A 20,072-nucleotide genomic window follows, 5' to 3' on the forward strand; every position below is an offset into this window, starting at 1 on the left:
AGCTGTGCTTTATGGTCAGATTATCTGTATTATCAGTGCTTTAATGACGCTGCCTCGCTTTTTCCTGACACGGAATGCCTTTTTCTGCAATAAAAAAAAGATGGTGGTCTACAAGGACAATACATCACAATGGAACGCAGTGCGCTGACAGGGGGACTAGAAACAGCAGAAGATTGAAAATATTGTTCAATACACTGTATGTCTTGAATGTTTGGTTTGACACAATTTCCGGGATATCTTTTGGCACTACAGTGTGGCGCTTTATGAGCAGCTACTCAGAGTTGCTTTGTTCCTTCAACACAGAGAAGTTACTAGAGAGATATGTCCAAGATGATGAGTCCAGATTTGGAATGATGACTGCTAACAGCAGATCTGAACATGCCCGAAACAATCTCTAATCCACATATTCTACGTCCACTAAAATAGTATAGCTTTTAAAATATTTTTTTATTTTTTTTATTTTTAAATATTCTCAAACCCAGTAGCTATAAATGTAAAAGGAAAATAAAAGAAAAACCCCTTTTCCTGCTCCAACCTGAAGCTAGTAAGTTTCTTCTTAAGTTTTAACTTGTAACATTATTAGTAGTAGTTTGTAGTATTAGTATCATTAATACTATATTATATTACTGTTGAGAGCAATAAAAATGTTTGGTCCTTTGGTCCCTTAGGGGTGAAAGATTTTCAGTTGTACTGTAGCTAATGGAAACCTCAGTGACCCCAGAAAGTCATAGTCTGGCGCTTGCTGAGAGATGGTGAGAGAATAAGAGAAAGAGCGAAAGAGAAAGAAAGTCCATCAGTGGGACAGAATAGCTTCTTTTTTTCCACTGTTTTTCTTGATCTTCAAGTGTTAACCCTCATTTATCCAGTATAGTAAAAGCCACAAGCGCCTCTTTCTTTATATATATGTGTATATAATACGTATATAGAAATCTATTTGTTGTTGCTGCTTTTTTGTTTGTTTGTTGCTTAATTAACAATTCAAGTCTCAACAAGAAAAGTTTCACATCTTTTTTCAGTTTTTTTTACTTCTCTTGTATTTCTTGCACTGTGCAGTTTGTTGCGTTGAAGTCCTTCGGTGTAGCTGCTGCCAACTCCTTCACACCTTCTTCAATCTCTTCATCATTGCAATAGCCTACGTCTTCTTCATAAGTAAATGCTGATATGTCTTCGAAAATTCCTTGTGTGGATTTTTTTTAAACATAATTTTTGTTTTCAAAGAAAAAAAGTTGAACTCCTCCAAGATATCTTCAGTTGTCCTCAAAACCTAAAAAATAGAGATCAAAATGTGAGGTTCTAAGCTCTGGTACAATGATCCAGTTGGACTCTGAAGAAAGCTCAAGCTAGATTTATTAAACCATACTGGGTCATACAGCTGCAAAGACAAGGTATTTATTACGTCCTATTAGGCAGGGTCAACTCCTTACAGCCAATACATCTCTGTTGCTAGTCAGGAACTTAACTGGTTCCTCTCACTGGTGTAGTCATGGCCCTGCCTGATGAAAGAACCTTAATGTGCATGGAGGTGTGTGCGTATGAGATAGGACGGCAGTTGGACAGTCGTTGGGGTGGGCCCCTCTGGCACCCCTCCCAGAGGTTTTTCTCACTTCATCTGTTGACTTGACCTCGAGCCAAATTCCTCGCTCCTCCCTAGTTCCACAGCTGGCCTGCCTTATCAGGAACTGAAACTAGACTGTTGCCCTTTGCCTCCCTCCTTAAGATCATTGATGTTCAACAATAACATGTTTGAACAGAATATAAACTTTCTGCACTTCCCCATGTCTCACTCAGTAACTTTCCATACACCACCTTCCTATTCACCCTCCATTGACCCCAACATATATATTCCTTATACATGTAAAGTAATCAATAAGTTCTAGTATGGTAACATGAATAAGTAAGTTTCAAGCTAGAATCCAACAAAGCCATGATTAGATCTAGCTTGATTTTATTTGAATGTTTGACATTTCTTGATGAATAGATTTTACTTTTTTGTTGAAATAGTTAAATTATGTCCATGATATCAGTGTGTTGGTTTGGAGAAAGCCAGCCCACATTTGCAAATCAATCTATCTTTGTCTATCATGATGACAGATATCCTATTTCTAGTTGACAGGCATTCTATAAGTCTGAGTCTATAAGAAAGTCCACTGGGCTTACCTGTGCTGTTGCAGGGAATACTGAGGGCTAGGTTGTGTCAGTAAGGGCGGCTGGCATCCTTCGGTCGTTTTAACTGGACTTTCAACCTCTTCATTCCAATCTGAAAGCCGTTCATGGCTTGAATAGCTGCCTGTGCGCTAGCTGGGTTGTCGAAGCTCACAAACCCTAGGAGAAAAGACAGGAAAAGTGTATTAGCCTAAAAGCTAAAATGGTCAATATGGAAAAGTAGCCAAATAAGTATCCAACGACTTAAATTATGAGGAAACAAATAAAAGATTTCAGACAATGCACTCGCTCAATCAAATAGCATTATGCATGGACTATCTCAGATTATATCAAAGGGCTTATTTTGATGGGAACGAAAGTAATATTTGGAACAATATTTAACATTTCCTGTCATTTGAACCATTTTGCTTCTCAATGTAGCTTTGTGCAAACACTATCAAATGCTCTTGATTATAAATCAATGAGCATGCCATTGTGGCTGTTCCACTTGCACAGAGAAGCAGAACCCACACAGGCGAACATAGAGACAGGCCGACGCAGAAGCACATGCGTACCGCGCCAGACACTCAAGTCCAAACTCATGCTGAGCATCCTGTTTCCATCAAGTGTAAAAATAAAGCCTTGAAAGTCAATGACCAGAAACTGCAGTGGAGTGTGGCTCCGGTTGATGCACTCCCCAGCGCCTATAGTGTCATTAGGAACAGTCGATGACCCATGGAAAAACAGCAGGAGCCTCCCCAGGTCCCCTGACACCTGGGAGGGGAGGTGTCTGCCTACGCTGCCCCATTAGGGGGATGGGTTACGGGGGACAGAGGGAGGCGGAGAGGATGAGAGGGGTGCCCTAGGCCGGCCCTGCCACGAATAACAGGGAAGGATGTGGACTTAAAGCAGGTTTAAGGGGAGCTCTTAATGTCAGCTTTTCTCCCTGCACCATCAGTCTGGGTTTATCCCTCTCCCTGCCTTCTACATTAATTACCCTACAGAGCAGCCCAGTCCCCAGACCTAACATTACATTGTAAATGCATAGTGTATTAGTCAATACTGCAAATTTATATGTTATTAAGTCCCCCCTGAGAGCCGGGCGGCAATCAATTTTGCCCAGGGATGTGCGGCTCCCTGAATTGAAAACAAATGTTGATCTATAATTGTCCTTTGCCTTACCCTCCTTTTTTCTCCCCCCTCCCTTCATCCCCACTTTTTTTCAAGCCCAAAGGCAGGTCTGGTCTGTGGGTTGGCAGAGCCAAGTGGGACCAGGGCCAGGTTGGCGTGTGAATCAGCCCCAGTGCGCCCTGGGTATTGGGAAGTAGTGGGGTAACAGAGCGGTGATCTGGATGCTGATACAGCAGAAGCCCTCACATGAGTTTTCAGGTCAATTTCACATCCACACAGTAATACAGTGGCACAGGGACTGTGACTACATACATGGTATTCCCAAGATTTGCTGTCAAAAAATAGCTAAAAGCTTTTCAAACTCAAAGGACATGCTTAGTAAGATAAGAAGGGAAATATAGGCTACCAACTTGTTTAATGTAAAAGTTACATTTTGTTGAAGTAGCACAGGAATCATACTATCATGATAATATATAAAAATGTAAATATTTAAGTACAGATTGCCTTGTTTGCGATACATGAAATGATATTTAAGATAATAGATTGATCGATAGAACAAACATAGAACTTCTCTCTATGACCTACTGTACTATAGCTCCATTACAAAACTCACCGAAGCATTTGCTCTGGTTGGTAGCTCGGTCCATGAAGACCTTGGAGGAGATGACGCTCCCGAAAGGCAGAAACATCTGCATGAGTTCATTATCTCCAAACTCCTGTGGCAGGTGGTAGATGAACAGGTTACAGCCCTCAGGCCCTGCGAACACACAGAAACCATGGAAACCACAATCAAACCTATTTACTGCTTTGTTTACCGCTGCCTGCAGACCAGACCCACTGCTTCTCATTTGGCCGGGAAACAGATCTGAGAAGCACAACTAATGGAGTGGCAAATAAATACATTTGTTAGGAGTTCTGTAACATTATCTTGAAATAATAACAACACTGTGTTTACCACCACAAATACAAATTGTGAATTTTCCAACTTTGATTTGATTTTGCATGGTGTGGCGGCATGACATCACTGAGGTGGCGACTTGATGATGTGTTTTCGTGGAGATGTCGAGCGGGGAGCATTAAACCTCTATTCAAGCATCTAATCTAGTCAAACATCTCAACCTTTAATCAAGACAATGGCCTACATAATAATAAATGCATATGTCTTTGAGGAAAAACTGATTGGTAATGATTTAGAAATAATGAAACCAAAATGACATTTACACACGGTTGTCATCATAATGCTGTGTAGGACAATCAACTAAGCAGATTGAGATGTGACCTATAAATGTGTTTGAAACCAGTCAATGGATTACACAATGCAATCAACCATTAGATGCTCAAATGTAATCTCTATGTAGTCTACATTTTTGGAAAAGGTTAAAGCTAAAGTCAATCCTGCTAGACTGCATCCCATGCAAAGATGCTAAGATGATGATGCTTGATTACTTTTCTTTCCCCCCCAGATAATACCTTCATGCAGCTACAGTACTATGTAACACTTTCTAAAAAGGGAACATTTAATCACTGCATTATAACACCTACACAATATTACCAGGAAAGTGTAATACCAAAATCTGAAAGACCATATTGCAATGAAGCAATAACAGTGAATATTTAACTATTTATAATAGTGTAGTACAATAGTTGTAAAATAGTGTTAGTAATATTGTTCTCTCACCCTCACCTTCTCTCTGTTGCTGCTGCTGGATGACCTGTGATGGCTGAGGCAGTGTCTGGCCTATGGGAGTCAGTGTGCCAGCTGGGTAGATAGCTACAACACATTGAAGGGGAAACACAGAGAGAAACAAGGGGGTTTATGGAGAAAATAAACAAGGGGGCATGTCAGCACTGCTGTAGGTTTGGTCATCACTGAATACTCAAACTATTTGTGTAAATATTTATAACAATCTTTATTATAGTAATCTTTATTATCGTTGCTGTATGCTTTCAGTTACAGTATTGCAGTTTGTCATTCATTATACAATGGGTGGGTATAATTCTGGATGTTGATTGGTTAAAACTGCATTCCAGCTGGTGTCTATTTCACAAGTTACCACTGGCTAAAGCTATGACGTTGAAATGCCTATTTACTATGTTCCATCTCACTGCGCAATCCACAGTCTCATCAGCCCAGCCAGACAATTTATAAACTTGATCTCCACTATAAAAAGCATCTAGACATTATCTCTCATTTCTGTTAGACTAGCAATTGGTTTTCAACAGCTGAGATTTGTATAAACCTTGCTGTCTGTCTCTGACATTTGCAACATTGTTTCAATAATATTGAAATTCGATCTCCAGCTGTCCCATAGTAATGAAAGTGTCTGGAGTCGGGACAAGACAGACAGCAGACAGATTTTCTCAGCCACTCGAAATCATGAATCAGCTGGCATCATTTTTATGGATACATACAAAGAAATACGAATAGAAAACAGGTAAAATGAAACAAAATGCAGCTAGTTTGCAGTCTTTCCTGCGTCAGTTTAAAATGATTGGCGTTAGCTGTGCTGTTGGCTAGTTCCTCTGAACAACAGTGTCCTGACAAGGTAGCACAGCTTCTATGCCAGGCGAAATCGCGCATAATTGTTATTGTTATGGATGTATCCAAATGTCACCAGAAAGCAGCTTTAACAAACGCAAATGCAGCTATTTTGCTGTTATTCTGGCTGCACTGTTTGACGTGACTGTACGTTTTCCGTAGTTGGCTAGCTAGCAAGCAAGGAATAGGAACGTTACCAGCCAGTATGGCATTTAGAACAAACGACTGGGTCCATAGATACAGAACAACAAGACTTAACGACTGGGTCCATAGATACAGAACAACAAGACTTAACGACTGGGTCCATAGATACAGAACAACAAGACTTAACGACTGGGTCCATAGATACAGAACAACAAGACTTAACGACTGGGTCGCGTCACTTGCAACCGAACCATAGAACGAATGACCAGCCTGCTTGGGTAGCAGCCCTAAATCTGTGTCGGGACTATATCTCGTGGAAGGATGAAATAGTATGAATTCATCAAAATAATGTTTTTTTTAATGAGAATATGTCAATCATTATTTGAATATGTTAGTAACCCGTTGTATAAAAGTGATAATGCCTTCAAAGACCGTGCAATATATCCTCCAATCACCGGCTTCTCTGCATTATCACTTAAATGTAGCATGTAAGGGATAATCAACGAGGGGCTATGCGTTCTATGGAAGATAATGAACTATGTGGAAGGTGTGTTGCACGACACGCTAGAAATGTGTTGTTCAACATCCACTGAAGTAGCGAGCGAGTTTACTACAGTAGTTGCCGTGGTAACCAAACAAACACTTACTAGTTTAGCTAACCAAACCATCAGTACTAGCTTGCCATTATGAAAATCGAATTTAACAATGCCAATAAAGTTTTCAATTCGACTTTTGCTTTCAAAAGCAGCACACACATAGAACATGTAAGAATGAACTATAGCCCCTGAATTCTTCCGTGCAAATATACCATGCCTTATACGGCAATAATGAGCGCCCTAGTATTCTCTTCAAAACAATCAGAAACAAGTATTAAACAATTCCATGGTATAATCTGCATTATAAACTGGGTGGTTCGAGGCTGAATGCTGATTGGCTGTATCTATAACCGTATACCACAGGTATGACAAAACATTTATTTTTACTGCTCTAATTATGTTGGTAACCAGTTTATAATAGCAATAAGCACCTCGGGGTTCGCGTTGCATCGAGCATAAGAACAGCCCTTAGCCATGGTATATTGGACATATACCACGCCCCCTCGTGCATTTTGCTTAATTACACCATGGCATTGCTGAATACTAGTTTCTGATTGGCTTGAAGGGCATTCTAGAGCGTGCATTATTTCCCTATAATGAACGGTATATCAGCATGGTAGAATCAATGGCTATAATTAATTCTTACATGTTTTGTTTGAGCCGAATTGAAAACATTATTGGCATTGTTGAATTCGATTTTCATAATAGCAAGCTAGAACTGATGGTTTGGTGAAAGATTTTTTACAACTAAAGCTCATTGTCCTATCTGTGGTTTGGTTAGCTAAACTAGTGAGTCTGTTTGTTTGGTTACCACGGCAACTACTGTAGCTATCTATTCAACTTGCTAGCTACCTCAGTAGATGTTGAACAACACATTTCTACAGGCAAATTAACACATTCCTAGTGGCAAATGTGTTGCATTATAGCCATGGTATGAAAGGGATAATCAACTCTGCTAACGAGTCGTGCAACACACCTTCCACGTCGTTCATTATTTTCACATAGAATGCATAGCCCCTCGTTGATTACCCCTTACATAATGTTAACTGGTAGAGATGAAGTAGCAAATGTGTTGTAAGAAAGTAGTGTAGGGTTTCATTACCATGCTACAAAAAAATGCATCATATTCATTTACTGCACCTCAGTTTGGTATGAGCCTTGAGGTCTTATCTCAGTGTGTACATAAGGCCTACCTGTGTATTGCTGTACTCCGGTGAAGGCTTGCTGGAGGGTGTCTGCGGCGGTGGGGCTCTGGGTGGAGTAGGACGGCAGGCCGTTGCTGTACATGGTCTCCACGGCGGGATGTCCGTTGGGCTGATGGTGGGGGATGCCCGTGAAGCCGTTGACGATGGGAGTGACGATGCTGGGAGTGGTGATGTTGGCTGGTGGAGAGCTAAGGCCTGCCGAGACAAGGACATTTTAACTTTTACAGACTATCGAACACACACACACACACGCATGCACACACACGCACACACACACACACACACACACACACACACACACACACACACACACACACGTTTGCTCGCTACACATCCTCTCCATCACAAGGACAGGATTCCTACACGAAACTGTCACATAGCAGGCGCTGGTGGTGACACATCCCGCTGGATCACTGGGAAGTCAACCTGTGAAAAATGAGCCTGTCTGTAGTGTTTGTGCGATAGCCTGCTGGCTCCGAGTGCGAGCGGGATGATGAAACCGCTATGCAACTCCAGTAAGATTCTGACGAGATAGGGGAGATTACAGTGAAACATTTACTCAGTGTGGACGCGGGTAGCCTACTCTCTTTATATATCATGAAAAAGATCAGATAGCTTGGCACACCATGAGCACATAACACACACACACACACACACACACACACACACACACACACGGTTGCAGGATGTTTCACGGTTAGAATAGAATTGGATGCTCCTCTCTCGTTCGATGAATTTTAAACCAGCCTCTTGTTGAAAGTGTGCAATCTTGGGCGGAATGTGAATGAGTCCATTTGAGGAGGATCTCACTATGGATGATGGCTACTTTGAAAGGCTGCTCCGTGGTAGAGCATCAGCCCTCGCTGAGAAACGGGCCCCCTGGGGACCACCTTTCAATCTGGAGCCAAGACGGGATTGGACAGAAAGGCCTGTTGTCACGGAAACCCTCAGGCATGCCATCATAGCAATTTGTCCGCCTCGGTAAAGAGCCCCTAAAGAAAAGTCCACATAGGGATGGATACATACGGTGGGTATGCTATGCTGCATGGCTGGGAGTAATGCTAATGCCTTGGTAAATAGGCTGTGGCTCACACACAGAAAAACCTGCACAGAGCCATGTCAGCCTGAGACTACCCACGCACTCGGAGCACAGTTTAAGCAGTGGGGAGCCTGACACTCATGCAGCCAACCGCTGTGACCAGGGGAATTGCCCGGGTCCCGGCGAGAGCTGTTGTGTCTTTTGCACCATTTCCTTTTTTTAAGCTCCCTGCATTTGCTTGTTTCCTGCAGAACTGTGATGAATTAGACTGCAGCTCTGGCCCATTCTCTGGCGGGGCCCAGGAGACTGCTGCTCCCCGTTCTGAGGGTTCAGACAGCCAGTCTGGCCGACCACACGCACTCTATTGTACCGCGCCATAATGCAGCCTCTCCATCATCAGGGAAATTCATTTTCCAAGGCTTAGCAGTGGGCCGTGGCCGCCGTGTGCTTCAGGGTCAGCAGGCAGACGCAGCGCACGTGTGATAAGAGCCCAGAGAAAGGAGATTCTAAAAGTCACAGGGTGGGAGATGATGCTTGTTGGGGACATTTGGCGCCAGAGAGAGCCCAGTGGATCATGGAGGAGACAGCTGCAGGGAGTCATGTCCAAGTGTAATGTGAGGGACTACAGCTTCAAACTAGAAAAATCGTATTTATGGTTGTAAAATAGTAGTAGTAGTAGTAGTAGTAGTAGTAGTAATTGAAGTAGTAGTACTGGTAGTAATAGTGGTTTCATAGGCTATGGGTTAGTTATAGTGACATATTTTGGGGTGGTTTGTAGCTGTATAGTTGTTATAGTGGGTTATAGTGGGCTAGTTTAGTAGGCTAGAGTGAATACTATATCATCATAAGCCATAGAATGAATTACTATGATCAGGGCACCCTTGGGAATGAGACCCTGGTATCAATGGGTTTTCACTAAATAATCATTTTCATAATAATAATAATAGAGTAATAAAAGTGTTTTTAACCTCTCAAAATGAATGGGGATACATTCTGAAAGTGTTGTAGCAATGATTTCAGTTTAGAATGTGGAAGCCTGCGTTCCACCATTGAAATGAATGGGGATACAACAAGCGTTATAGTTTGTGATGTAGAAACGGAAGCAAAAAGCTGTGTTGAAGCCATCTAAGTTGAGTCAGTTTGTGGTGTATCCAAATTTTGCCTTTGAAATCTTTGGAGCTTTTATGCACATCTTAAACGGTTATAGTTCAAAAAGTATACATGGTATCAAAAAGCTGTATAGAAGCACACTATTATGGACCAGTCTACACATGTTAGTTTGAATGGCGTTTCTAGCTTAAACGGTTGAAGACTAGTTGCGACCAGAATTTTTCCCATTCAAGTCTATGGCACCTGAAATGCATTGAGATTTATGATTTTTTTTGAAGCATCAGTGCCAGTCTGCATGTTTTCAAGTTATTTTGGTGTTGGTAGCTTTAACGGTTTGGGCCCTACAGGTGGCAATGGGAGGCGAATAATAATGATAATAATAATTATTAAGTATAAACCGTTTCTAAAGTTGTGCTTCGCTTTCAGCAAGCACACTTAATAATTAATGCTACTCAGCTCTGAGGAGAAGAGGCCGAAACTGCTCAAAAACATGTGTGTAGATACAGTACTAAGGCATAAGTGGATTACGAAGAATATACTGAGAATCTGATTTCATTTTCCTGCATATTACTTTCCACACAACAATACCATCCCATGAACTACCGTTACTGCTCAAATATCATGTTCTTAAACATGAGCAGACCTCAACAAATGTATTTCTAGCTGGAGTAGGAGAAATATTGTACTCCGTACGGTGCCATACATAACAAGACATTTCATTTTATACTCCAGTGGACATATAGCCTCGCATTGTGAAAATCATATTCATAGCGTGTTTACAATGCACACACGAGCATGTGCCTGTTTACATATGCCTGTTTACTGAATGCATTGTCCCATAATAATGACATGTTGTTTTGCACTCCAGAATGGGTAAATAGGATACTACGGGTCAAGAGATTGCTTATATTTCACAACTCGGTCTTACCTGTCAGCTTTCTAAGGTTATTATACCATGAAGTGAGTCTACTACATATTCCACTTGGTTTTATGTTATGAAAGCATAATTACATTTACATTATTACCGTCTGTTCTTTGGGAAAATTGTTGTGATTGCACTGAGAAAGAAGCATAAGAGTATTTATTATGCTAATTATATATTCAAATCAACAAGGAGCACTGGACCCATTTTGGAGAGCAGGACAGTCATTATGAACACAAGGACTGTCTCTCAGCGAAGCAAGAAATAAGCATTCATAACAGATGTTTTCATTTATTGATTCAAAAACTAGGTGCATTTGTACTCGGAGGGCAAACTGCACTCAAACTGTTCTGGTTGTTCAAACGTTAATGAAGAAAGGTCTAAAATGTTATAATGGGTGTAGATTAAGACTCCAAGAGAACTACTAATAATACTGAAAAGTACTTTTTGTCATTAAAAGGTGTTATCCATGTTAATGTGATAAAGTCCGTCCTGAAAAAGTCCAAAATGGAGATCTATTAGATGATGCTGAGACTATATATGGTACATATTGTATAAAATGTGATTCAATATAGTGGTCTGTACGCAGCAACCCTGGTAGGATGAATGTGGCTTGTGCCAAAGGGGATATTCTGTCTGAGCTGGTATCCCATGGCTAACGTGACACACAGCTACCCAAGGTGAGGTCGCCCTGAGCCCAGGCAGGCAGGCGTTCCCACTGAGGCGTGGTGCTGCTCAGAGCCCTTCAGGGGGTCACAAACACTATGTCAAACAGCTCATTTGCTTCAACTGTGGCATTAGTCACTCTGTGGAATCGTCCTGCATCATGTTTTTGACCCCAATCCAAACCCACTTCCATCAATGACACAATCAGGGCTGAATTGAATGGGAGCGTGGTTAGGCAGGACCCTATATGTATGTAATGGATGTATTCAGCCCATGTAGAGCAGCGCTCTGGAACGTAACATTGTGACTTTGATTACACACTTCCTGGTCATGTGATCGACCTAACAAAGGACTGCCGTTCCCCTCCCCCTATCTATCCCCTGGGATCGGCATTTTTTTGTTGTTTTATTTTTGTTTCTCTTGAAGCTCAGGAAGTGCACCTGCTGAACATTATTGTCAAAAAGCATCATCATGCATCATTGTAAGGATACATGCTCTAATCAAGTCAACCATCTGGCAGGCTGCTTATACGCCATCAAGCTGAAATGCTTTACATCTGTTGATCAAATGGGTGTTTCATTGTTTTCAGAAAGCACCCCTTAACATTTCTGCCACTTTAAACTTTTTCTGCTGTGGTGCACAAGCTTTATGTTGTGATAGGCAGGCGTGCACAGAGGTGACTCAGATCATTAAAAGAGAGGGTAATGCACCACGTTTACCTCAAGATCAGCCAGGCTTTGAATGGTCATTTTTACGACACTGTTTGTAATATATGGTAATTCATGCACTGCATTGTGGGACTTAGCGAGGCGCCTGTCATCATCCAATGGACTTCTTCGGGTTATTAAGGAGATTTAGGCTAAGGTTGTGAACATGGAGGCTAAAACTTTTCTATATTTGATGTCTAAGCCGCATATTTGGCACTGCTGAATTCTTTGACATATCTAAGTATAGTGGCAATGCATTGTGTAAAGATATGGAGAGTCGATGAGACAACTTTGTGGGCCAGCATCAGTAAAGAACATGAAAGCATGTCTCTAACATTACAATGAATTATTCCACTTATTCACTGCATGAGTCTCAAAGTCTCTAAGTGGCTCTCAGCCCCCTTAAACAGACAGCCTTGCCAGCATTGTTATGTGCTCCTTCAATGAACTTTAAATAAGTCATGGCACCAGTCGACATGTGAAAGGGGAGTCTGTTGCATACATACACCAGTCTGCTGCCTATCAGCACCGACTCCAATGAATGGAATCAAAATTCCTTTCATATTTATTGTAGTCCTTGGAAATTCTCTCTCTTACAGTGATTAATAATGCATTGGATTCAATAATAAAAGTAATCAGCAGACTGTAGCTTACACAGAAGCGTGTCAAATGCTAGACATATTTCAGCGCTTCTCGGATTTCTGAGAGGGAACACACACCATGGTGAGCTCTTTTCAATACCAAAGGCCAGTTCATTAAGCTCCTTGCATTGCAGATTGATAAGCCATTGATTCCAACCCCCTGCAAAAGCCTATTTTTCTTATGATTATAACATAGTGGATTGCTCTCTCGAACAAGGTGGTGCAGTATTAGGAAGCCCTTTGAAAAGGTTAAATGTATATGAAATGAATATCTGATATGGCTCAGTATTGATTATGCACTTATGTATATTTCAAATCAGTATTATGTATTTGCTGCATACATAGTCCATACAATGTGTGCGTATGAAGTGCATGTGGTGATCCTGTCTCTTGGTCTTTCATCACAGTAGTACTATACTGCAGTCACGCTTCAGTATAAATACTGAACACAACACATACGATGCAGTGGAATTCTGTCCTGTATTGCCAACAAAAAAGAAGCACCTCAGCTAAACTTTTAATCACTGTCTTTGATTGATTACCTGTGTAAAAAAAAGTGGCCACTTTGCATAAAAAAAATGTCACTGTAAATATTTGACAAATAGCTCCTCTCCAGCCTCCACCACTACAACGCTCAACTTAGTGCATATATACAGTACACAGCATGTGCATATTGGCATGTTCCATCAGATATACATACATGCATTAAGTCATGAGAGAGAGAGAGATGGTCACTGACAGAACCCATTCTAACCTGTGATATAGATTTTCAGAGTAGAACGTAAAGGTGCATTAAAATGGGTCATGTCAGACAGATGCGTAATCTTGACTTGATTCCCTCACAGCTATACAGTTCTAATGTTATACAGTTACCAAACTCACTATACTGCAATGTCAGGGGAAATATACAAATAAACACAACAAAGACTTAGAATTTGTATTATTCATTTTGATGCATGCTTTGTGAGAGAGGATCTTGTGGGTTTCTCAGTTTCACGGAAAATGAAATATTGCTGAATAAGCAAATGTTATGCGGTAAGCTATCTCAAAGTCCTCTGCTGCGCTCCCTGTAATGTGTCTGTATAGAATGATGGGGCCGTTTGTAATGGAAAACTGAGGGAAGTGCATGCAGATCCTGTGCAAGTGTTTCAAAGCACAAGGTCAAAAGACGGAGGAGAAATTAGTGCCGGTACCTGTAAACGTATCTATTATGCTCCCGATTCGATTTACCGCACCAAAATATATCTGCATACACAACATAAATATGCAAATCACATCAAATGTATTTTTCTTTTCATTTTTCTTCAACGGGAATCATTTTGGATTATCGGTAGGCACTACATTTCCTCTTTTCTCTTGGCCTTGCTGCAGTCTGAGTTCTCTCTTCCCTCTTCCTCCTCCCATCTCCCAAACTCCACCCACACACACACACACACACACTCACCCAAAGGGAATGAAACGCATTGCTTACCCAGTGCCTGATGGAACTCCCCAGACACCGGGGTCATGGAGTTGGGTGGGAGGCCGTTGATGCTGAGTGCCCCCATCTGGTGGAGTTGGGTGGTGGGGAAAGCCATGCTGGGCGTCAGGTAGCCCCCGTGGCTCGCTGCCATGATGGCTGCCTGCTGCTGCATGAGCTGGGGGAACAGGAGGGAGGGAGAAGAGAGGGAGAGAGGTTAGTATAGAGGGAGGGAGAAGAGAGGGAAATGAGGGATGGGCGGTGAGCAAGAATTAGAATAAAGTGAGAGATGAGAGAGAGAGAGAGAAAAGGGACCGAAGAAAGGATGAGGAAGAGACGGAGCGGGAGAGGGAGAGAGAGGAGCATAGGAAAGTTAGAGTAGAGGGAGGTATAGATGGGGTTGATGGATGTATAGTGCATGGAAAGTAGAGCGGAATAAAAGAAAGGAAGGAGGGGGAAAAAGTCTGTCAACCTATGTTTAGTGAATCTGTCTATCCTCACAGTCAGAGGGCTGTCAGCAGCTGTAGGAATCTTTCAATAGCTGTCTGTTGGGCTCATTCAAATCAACGGATTGACATGTGCACATTATTCCTGTCTCTGGGGACCTGGGAAAGTTCAGAGGCAGAATTGAATTGCATTTATCTTCCTTTGTCAAACTTCTCTGTGTGTCCCTCTCAGGTTGTGTAAGGTAAAGTGGAGGGGCAGTGACATCTCTGTGGCTCCGGTCGCTGGGCTCTTTTTAACTTGCTGCGGTGCCACTGGCGTGTCACGAGCAGCAACCTGTAATGACAGTCCATTTACACTGGACACAGTGATAAAGAACTAGGCTGACACCACTTAGCACGAACACACAGATAAACCCATTCTCTATCCAATACTGCCTAGAATATACCCACAAACACGGCTAGTATTTCTGCACTCCGTCTCAGATACTGAGGGCCTAATTCCAGAGAAAATCCATCATTGTACGAAGGTGTTTACAACCTCTGGACCAGTGGGTTTATCTGGGAAATCAATGTTATTTTGTAGGGCATCTATTTCATGATAAGGAATGCAGGTATGCGGATGAAAAACCTGGACACAATCGGACAATCCCATTCCTGTTTAATATCCCACAGCGCCCTCCGTCCTGTTGAGAAAGTGGATTGGCACCCCCAGTCTGACTCAGCTAAGCAGAAATCAAATGCCTTCGCCACTAGCTAGCTCTGATGTTAATGACGATATTGTGCGGCTGAGGCAGAAGATGCCACTCTCCCTGTATTTGCATGGAGTCCCTGGATAGGAAAAGCCAATTATTTTCCCTCAATGCCCCTGTCAGGTAACCTAAAAGCGGCTGTCCTGCCACAAAACGGGCGCCGCTGGCACCTCATCCATTAGCCACATGCCTTACCACCGCTATCTATTAACTCCTTTTGTCATTTGCATAATTTTATCAACATGACAAATGGGGATCATCCATTTTGCTCGGAATAAGATAAATTGAGCTTTTAGGGGTTTGGAAAAAGGGGCGGCAAGGAGAACTAAAAAGCACGACCAAGAAAACAAACAATGAGAAGAAGTCAGTGTGAGAGCTGTGGTTGGTGTGCGATAGAGATGGTGTTAATACCCTCATTAAGTTTAGACTGGGGTCGGAGGTTTGGGGTAAAAGGCCTCTGATCTGATTGGCCCCTGTATCAGAGCATACTGTCACACAAGTCAGTGGCTTTTGTCCCCCTCTCAGGATCTTCTGCCTGCTTTCAATAGGAGTTGGGGACTTGGGCTTACTCTAATAACCTTGCAACCCATTTGCCAGTGGCCTATACAAGTTGATGGAAGCTGTAGCAGGCCTAGATGGTAGAATAACAGACTGAGGCAGAAGGCCTCCGTATAGCTGTGACTTTACATGCATAGATAATGCAGTCCTTCATGCCAGCTGCCAGATTGTCATGGATAACAACATGGCATTCAGTGATGCTTTTTCAGAATTAAAATGCAGCAAATTGGAAGCTGAAGCATGTAATTATGTTGGAATGAAGTGGGTAATACAAACTGGCTCTGATAAAAAGCCTCTGTCCACCAACTGGAAGTGTTGACAGAGATATTCAGTCATTTTCTACTATTCATGTGTTTTTCTTTTTTCTAAGACTTTCATCCATATTCAAAAGCCATTGCTACAGTATATTTCTTCTTATTTATCCTTGGCAGTAGATAGCAAAATGTCTGTGGCAGACAAAGAGCTAAATTGCATTGAACTGAATCTTCATCATCATGGCCATAACCTTTTCTCGCTCTGAAATGGAAAGAAAAGAAACGAAGGGAGAAGAAAAGAAGCAGGGAAAAAGTTGCCCGTGCTACAGCATCCATTTAGTGTCAGGCATCTGCTTCTTTATTGCAACCTGATGGCATTATTCTCCCCTGGTGCCAGCAGGCAATCACCTCTATCACATGGCAATTATCTCTATAGCACTGCTCTGTGACTCGCTGACTCTCAGCACTGTCACATGTGACCCTTCCAGCCAGTCCTGAACGGGCAACGAGGAGGAGGAGAAGATTGGGGGAGCGAGGGAGGGGGGGGAAAATGGAGCAAGTGAAAGAGAAGACCCCAGTTATTGAGGTCCTGGACCTGCAGATTGCCTGAAACTGCAGACTGGTGTGCACTCCAGCAGAGAGAACCTGAAGACAATAGAGTCCACTGCAATTGCCTGGCCTGAGCTTAAGGGCTTCAATTGTTACCATCATGCTATGGTGTGTTTCCTTAGTGGGGTTTTAATAGGGTTTGTTTCATGTTTCATCATTTTGGTGTGTGTGTTGATGAAGATTTGGGCAGTTGGTATGGGAGGGTGTCCCACTTATAAGGTACTTTTCTAGGAAATGTCAAGATCCGTACAGTAGCCTTATCTAAATAACAATTTTCTCTCATTTATTATATTTGTGACCATTAATGAATGCATAATATAACACATCCTCCTTGTTATTGGCTGTGCATAGTTCCTGCTTGTGCAATGCAATCGCTCAAGGTGTTGGTAAGGTACAGTAGAGGCAAATCATTTCAATATCACTTGTAAGCTCTTCTCTTTTATGATATAGCTGCATTTATTGTAAAACACTTTAGGTTTGATCGTTTCCTGATTTGTGTTGGGTTGGGTTGGGTTGTGTTGAATGGGACCAATTATATACTGTATATTCTGACTAGTTCCAACAGGGGGCGATGTTTGTCGATGTGAGGAGTACACTCACCATGCACCTCCTGTATATCCACCTACACACACACACACCTTCACCATTAGCTCACAGTTAAAATAACTGTTTTCTTAAACCATTCCTTTTTATCCGATTCAATCTAATACACACTCTTTGGTGATGTTGTGCCTCTAGTGTCACACATCTTCAAGCCTTCCATTCCCACACTGAAATGGCATGTAGCATTTCAGAAACAGCAAGCTGAAATGGCTGTTCTCAGGAATGTACACATGGCTTGAGATGAGAGAAGTGTGACACAAATCAAATTGTGTACAAATATGCTCCATGTGTATTGACAGGCAACAGGAAATAATGGGTAGCTGCTTTATCACGTATTTACACTGCTTCTTTACAACAACTATTATCAGCTCTTTGGAATGGTATGGGAATAACTTCCTCCCTCCTTGTGTTTCGTGAAATCACGTTTGCAAATGGGATGTTGTCTGTCAGAACAGTGCTGTGCTGTGTCTATCTTGAAAACGGCATTTTGCTCATTTTTGTCAGTGTTGTACCCCTACAATTTGTGTTCACCCCCCCCCCCCCCCCCCCTCTCCTGGATTGACTAAAATCCAATTTACGGGCTGTCAGCTCAACTCTATAATCCTATCCACTGCTGTATTTGTGAAGTAGCTCTTTGAATTTGCCATTTACTGTACTGTGGATATATACCGTCCCTGTAGATGTCTGTATTCCATACCCTGCTAGCTATATATACACTGGTAAACATATGGCTGGAGGAGTACATATCAGTGGAGGCTGCTGAAGAGAAGACAGCTCAAAATTATGCCTGGAATGGTATCAAACACATGAAACGTGGTTTCCATATGGTTGACTCCGTTCCAGACAATATTATGAGCCGTCCTCCCCTCAGCAGCCTCCACTGGTACATGTTTTTTTCACCTTTATTTAACCAGGTAGGCAAGTTGAGAACAAGTTCTCATTTACAATTGCGACCTGGCCAAGATAAAGCAAAGCAGTTCGACAACATACAAAAACACAGAGTTACACATGGAGTAAAACAACATACAATCAATGATGCAGTAGAAAAAATAAGACTATATACAATGTGAGCAAATGATGTGAGATAATGGAGGTAAAGGCAAAAAAATGCCATGGTGGCAAAGCAAATAAAGTATGGCAAGAAAAAACACTGGAATGGTAGATTTGTAGTTTGAAGAAAGTTAAAAGTTAAAATATAAATAATATGGTGCAAAGGAGCAAAATAAATTAAATAAATAAATACAGTAGGGGAAAAGGTAGTAGTTTGGGCTCAATTAAAGATGGGCTATGTACAGGTGCAGAGATCTGTGAGCTGCTCTGACAGCTGGTGCTTAAAGCTAGTGAGGGAGATAAGTGTTTCCAGTTTTAGAGATTTTTGTAGTTCGTTCCAATCATTGGCAGCTGAGAACTGGAAGGAGAGACGACCAAAGGAGGAGTTGGCTTTAGGGGTGACCAGAGAGATATACCTGCTGGAGCGCGTGCTACAGGTGGGTGCTGCTATGGTGACCAGTGAGCGGAGATAAGGGGGGACTTTACCTAGCAGGGTCTTGTAGATGACCTGGAGCCAATGTGTTTGGCGACGATGATGAAGTGAAGGCCAGCCAACGAGAGCATACAGGTCGCAGTGGTGGGTTGTATATGGGGCTTTGGTGACAAAACGGATGGCACTGTGATAGACTGCATCCAGCTTGTTGAGTAGGGTATTGGAGGCTATTTTGTAAATGACATCGCCGAAGTCGAGGATTGGTAGGATGGTCAGTTTTACGAGGGTATGTTTGGCAGCATGAGTGAAGGATGCTTTGTTGCGAAATAGGAAGCCAATTCTAGATTTCACTTTGGATTGGAGATGATTGATGTGAGTCTGGAAGGAGAGTTTACAGTCTAACCAGACACCTAGGTATTTGTAGTTGTTAGAACCGTTAGAGAGAAGTTATGCTGGATGGGCGGGCAGGTGCAGGCAGCGATCGGTTGAAGAGCATGCATTTAGTTTTACTTGTGTTTAGGAGCAGTTGGAGACCACGGAAGGAGAGTTGAATGGCATTGAAGCTCGTCTGGAGGGTTGTTAACACAGTGTCCAAAGAAGGGCCAGAAGTATACAGAATGGTGTCGTCTGCGTAGAGGTGGATCAGAGATTCACCAGCAGCAAGAGCGACATCATTTATGTATACAGAGAAAAGAGTTGGCCCAAGAATTGAACCCTGTGGTACCCCCATAGAGACTGCCAGAGGTCCAGACAGTAGGCCCTCCGATTTGACACACTGAACTCTGTCAGAGAAGTAGTTGGTGAACCAGGCGACGCAATCGTTTGAGAAACCAAGGCTACTAAGTCTGCCGATGAGGATGTGGTGATTAACAGAGTCAAAAGCTTTGGCCAGGTCAATGAATACGGCAGCACAGTAATGTTTCTTATCGATGGCGGTTACGATGTCGTTTAGGACCTTGAGCGTGGCTGAGGTGCACCCATGACCAGCTCTGAAACCAGATTGCATAGCGGAGAGGGTGCGGTGGGATTCAAAATAGTCGGTAATCTGTTTGTTGACTTGGCTTTCGAA

At 42.3% G+C, this 20,072-nt stretch overlaps 1 protein-coding gene across 11 annotated transcripts in view; it reads right to left on the bottom strand.

Moving 5' to 3' along the window:
• Positions 1-465: 465 nt before the first annotated feature.
• The window catches only part of LOC115158238 (CUGBP Elav-like family member 5), a 268,535-nt gene continuing 248,928 nt past the window's right edge, over positions 466-20,072 (bottom strand). For 7 of the 11 annotated variants that reach the window (XM_029706938.1, XM_029706936.1, XM_029706930.1 and 4 more), the window contains 6 exons: positions 14,314-14,479; positions 7,746-7,952; positions 4,952-5,044; positions 3,887-4,030; positions 2,158-2,322; positions 466-1,264 (listed from right to left, as the gene is read on the bottom strand). In XM_029706938.1, the coding sequence (XP_029562798.1) occupies positions 2,195-2,322; positions 3,887-4,030; positions 4,952-5,044; positions 7,746-7,952; positions 14,314-14,479 (738 nt within the window). In that variant the 3' untranslated portion in view covers positions 466-1,264; positions 2,158-2,194. Of the gene's footprint in view, positions 1,265-2,157; positions 2,323-3,886; positions 4,031-4,951; positions 5,045-7,745; positions 7,953-14,313; positions 14,489-20,072 lie in introns of all 11 variants that reach the window. The other 4 variants (XM_029706940.1, XM_029706939.1, XM_029706931.1 and 1 more) reach the window with 2 other exon arrangements.

The sequence above is a fragment of the Salmo trutta genome, chromosome 22 (genome assembly GCF_901001165.1).
Source record: "Salmo trutta chromosome 22, fSalTru1.1, whole genome shotgun sequence".
Lineage (NCBI taxonomy): Eukaryota > Metazoa > Chordata > Actinopteri > Salmoniformes > Salmonidae > Salmo > Salmo trutta.